General features: G+C 53.1%; 1 protein-coding gene across 1 annotated transcript; it reads right to left on the bottom strand.

Annotated features, from left to right (window-relative positions):
• Window positions 1–340: 340 nt before the first annotated feature.
• On the bottom strand, window positions 341–2,099 carry LOC133759277 (GTPase IMAP family member 5-like). The gene is given in 3 exon segments (XM_062190206.1): window positions 341–1,008; window positions 1,011–1,217; window positions 1,910–2,099. Coding segments are annotated over 3 exon segments (1,065 nt in total).
• Window positions 2,100–3,100: the final 1,001 nt, after the last annotated feature.

Raw genomic sequence — 3,100 nt, forward strand, 5'->3', positions numbered from 1 at the left:
ATTGCACCTAGATCTATCATTGCCCAGAGAAAGAGGTGAGTGGGTCTATCTGATTCTGTGGTTCGCCTCAGGACAGAAGAAACTTTGCAGCCTTCTACAGCATACTTGGAGGCACTTCTCATTGGTTAACACGGGTTTCCAGGCCCATTTCTGAATGAGTCACTGGCAAAGAGAGGGGGGTGTATTTAGGCCTGAACGCAGGTACTATCACGGAGACAGAGAAGGAGACGTGGTGCAGACAGCAAACAGTGTCTTCAAAGTTGATCTGATCCTGAATTAACGGCACTTGGAACAGTGAACTCACCAGGTGATGCCTTAGAAAATGCTACAGCACAAAGAATTAAGCAAGATGGAAGATGATGAGGATAATAAGAACAACAAACAGGCTGCACCAAACACACACAATACAGATCTCATGATTCAGAATCACCCAGTTCCTGACTCTGAGCAGGGCCTGGAGCGGACAGCTGCTCTCACGCTCTCTCAGCTCCTGCTTCTGCCTTTCCACCTGCAGCTTCACCTTGGCCAGGAAGCGCCTGTAGTCTCCTTCCATGGGCCCTTGTCCACCTTGCTGCAGCACCTGCGCCTGAAAGAAGAGGTCGTTGTTGTAGAAGGAGCCCTCCAGCGCCCGCTCCAGCCCCGCGATCACGGCCATGAGCTCCGCCAGCTGCCTCTGCTGCTCCTCCCCAGAGGCCCTGTTGTCAAAGGCACAGAATCGCCTCCCGCACTCCAGGACCGCGCCCTTCAGGCCGAGGTTGTCCGTGTTGGCGACATACTGATCCAGGGACCGGCCCTCCAAGTCCTCCCTGTGGGTGAAGAGCATGACCACGTGCCTCATGGCGTCTGCCCCAAACACCTCCTTCAGCCTCCTCACTGCCATGCTGTCCTGGTCTGTGAAGCGTCCCAGCTGGGTCACCAGGAGCAGCACGTGGGGCCCTGGGGCAGACAGCAGGTAGCAGTGTCCGATCTCCTCGTACACCTCATGGGTCTGGGCCTTGGACTCAAAGATGGGGGCGTGTCGACGACAAGGAGGCTCCTCCCGTTCCACGTGCCCATCTCGCGCTGGCATCTCCTGGTCACCAACTGGGCATCCAGCCTGGACTCAAACACTGGCTGGCAGAGGATGCTGTTCCCTGTGGCACTTTTCCCACTGCCTGTTTTGCCCACCAGGATGATCCTCAACAGTGGTGACCCTGGAGTGCAGCTGTCGTCTCTGTCTGTGAGGAGGCAAGGAAAACTCATCAGTCACCTGTGCCTTTATGAGCAGAGAAAAAGACCCAGAGGGGCCACAGCCTGGACAAATCTGGATTCCAGACTCTGCTCCCATCACTAACAACCACGTGAATGGAATCCAAGGACCTGGCACAGGGTTTGTGGAACAGAGGACCTACTGAACTGAGTCCTGGGTTCCTCTTCTTCTGGAACTTCTGAGGGTTTTTTTTTTTATAAGATTCATTTTATTTATTTGAAAGACAGCATTACAGAGAGAGGTAGAGCCAGAGAGAGAGAAATAGAGATTTTTTCATCCGATGGTTCACTCCCCAGATGAGTGAACAACGGCCAAAGCTGAGCTGATCTGAAGCCAGGAGCTTCTTCCAGGTCTCTCACGTGGGTGCAGGGGCCCAAGGACTTAGGCCATCTTCCAGAGCTTTCCCAGGCCATAGCAGAGAGCTGGATTGAAAGTGGAGCAGCCAGGACTCAACCGGCACCCATATGGGTGCCAGTGCTGCAGGCTGGGGCTTTAACCCTCTGTACCACAGTGCCAGCCCCAGAACTTCTTGGTTTTTTTAATCCTTCTAGAACCTTCCCTCCATTCAGTTCCTCCCCAAAGACCTAGAACCCAAACATTCCACAGGAAAGTATTTCCGTTGTATTTTTTTTCCCATACTCTCTGCTTCCCTATCCTTACCTGGTCTCTGTTTTACAAGATGACAGGGTTTTGTCTGGACAACTTGCCCTCCCAAAGGAGAACAGAGCCGCAAAATGCCTAGCAAGCTCCAGTTCCTGGGGGAAGAGATGAGCTTGCTTTGTCCCAGGGTGAATACAGTCTTGTGCCTTTCACTTTCAGGTAGGAAACCTGCCGCCCATGCTGACTCCATAGCCCTTGCCCAGTGTGAAGACCCCCAGCGAGTGCAGCTTCCTTACCTGGGGGGGAGGCACCTTCTTCACTCTTCAGAGGCTCTTCCATTTGTTCTAGAGGGGGCCGCATACAAAGATTGCTGACACCGGAGCTGTGTGTAATATCAGACAAGAAACACTACATTTCATACACGAGGCAGTGGAGGAAATAAGAACCTGATGGGTCCCAGATGATTGAATGAATGAACTGAGACTAAACCCAGGACTGCAGACCTTCTGCTCTTCTCAGCAGTAGACCAAGCTGAAGAACATGCAGATGGCCCCAAAATGCAAGCACAACCACGTGTTCCCTTGAGCAGTCATCGACTCCCGGGACGCAGTAAACGTTTGTCGCCCCCATTCCCAGAAGACCACTCAGGTCACCTGGTCAATTTCCTACTGAACTTGCAGTCCTCTGGGGCTCTCGTCTGCCTGTAGGGTCTCAGTGCTGGTATCCAAACAAAAGTTGGCTTAGCCACGTAGCCCCCTGCAGAACAAGTTCCTCCTTAAGTTCCCATGGTGATGGTGGTACCCCAGGGGTGGGGGTGACCAATGACCCTGCTTTGCCCAGGGCTGAGACGATGCAGGAGGATGCCACGGGTCCAGGCTGGGGGGGAGGGACAGTCAGTAGACAGAGGGAAGAGTTGGTTCATTAGGCTTAGTCAGCTGGGTATGTAATGGAAGACAGTCAGTGCTGCCGTGTTCTTAGCTCACACGGTTTTGGACGAGAAGCTGCCTCAGGAGCACCTGTCGTCAACCCTAGTCACCCTCCTTCATCATGTCCCTTTTTCTCGATCCTTTGTTTCCTTCTTATTTCGCACTTCCTAGGCTCAGGCAGGTGGTGTATCCAAGCCCCACAGAGCAATGATCTCATAGGTTCCAGTACCAGGACCACCTGCACAACCCTTTCCATGGCTACATCAGGACCTCGCTGTGTGTGGAGCTTCAGGGTGTTTCCTTCAATAGGCTTAAGGAGTTGACG

This window comes from Lepus europaeus, chromosome 5, assembly GCF_033115175.1.
Source record: "Lepus europaeus isolate LE1 chromosome 5, mLepTim1.pri, whole genome shotgun sequence".
Lineage (NCBI taxonomy): Eukaryota > Metazoa > Chordata > Mammalia > Lagomorpha > Leporidae > Lepus > Lepus europaeus.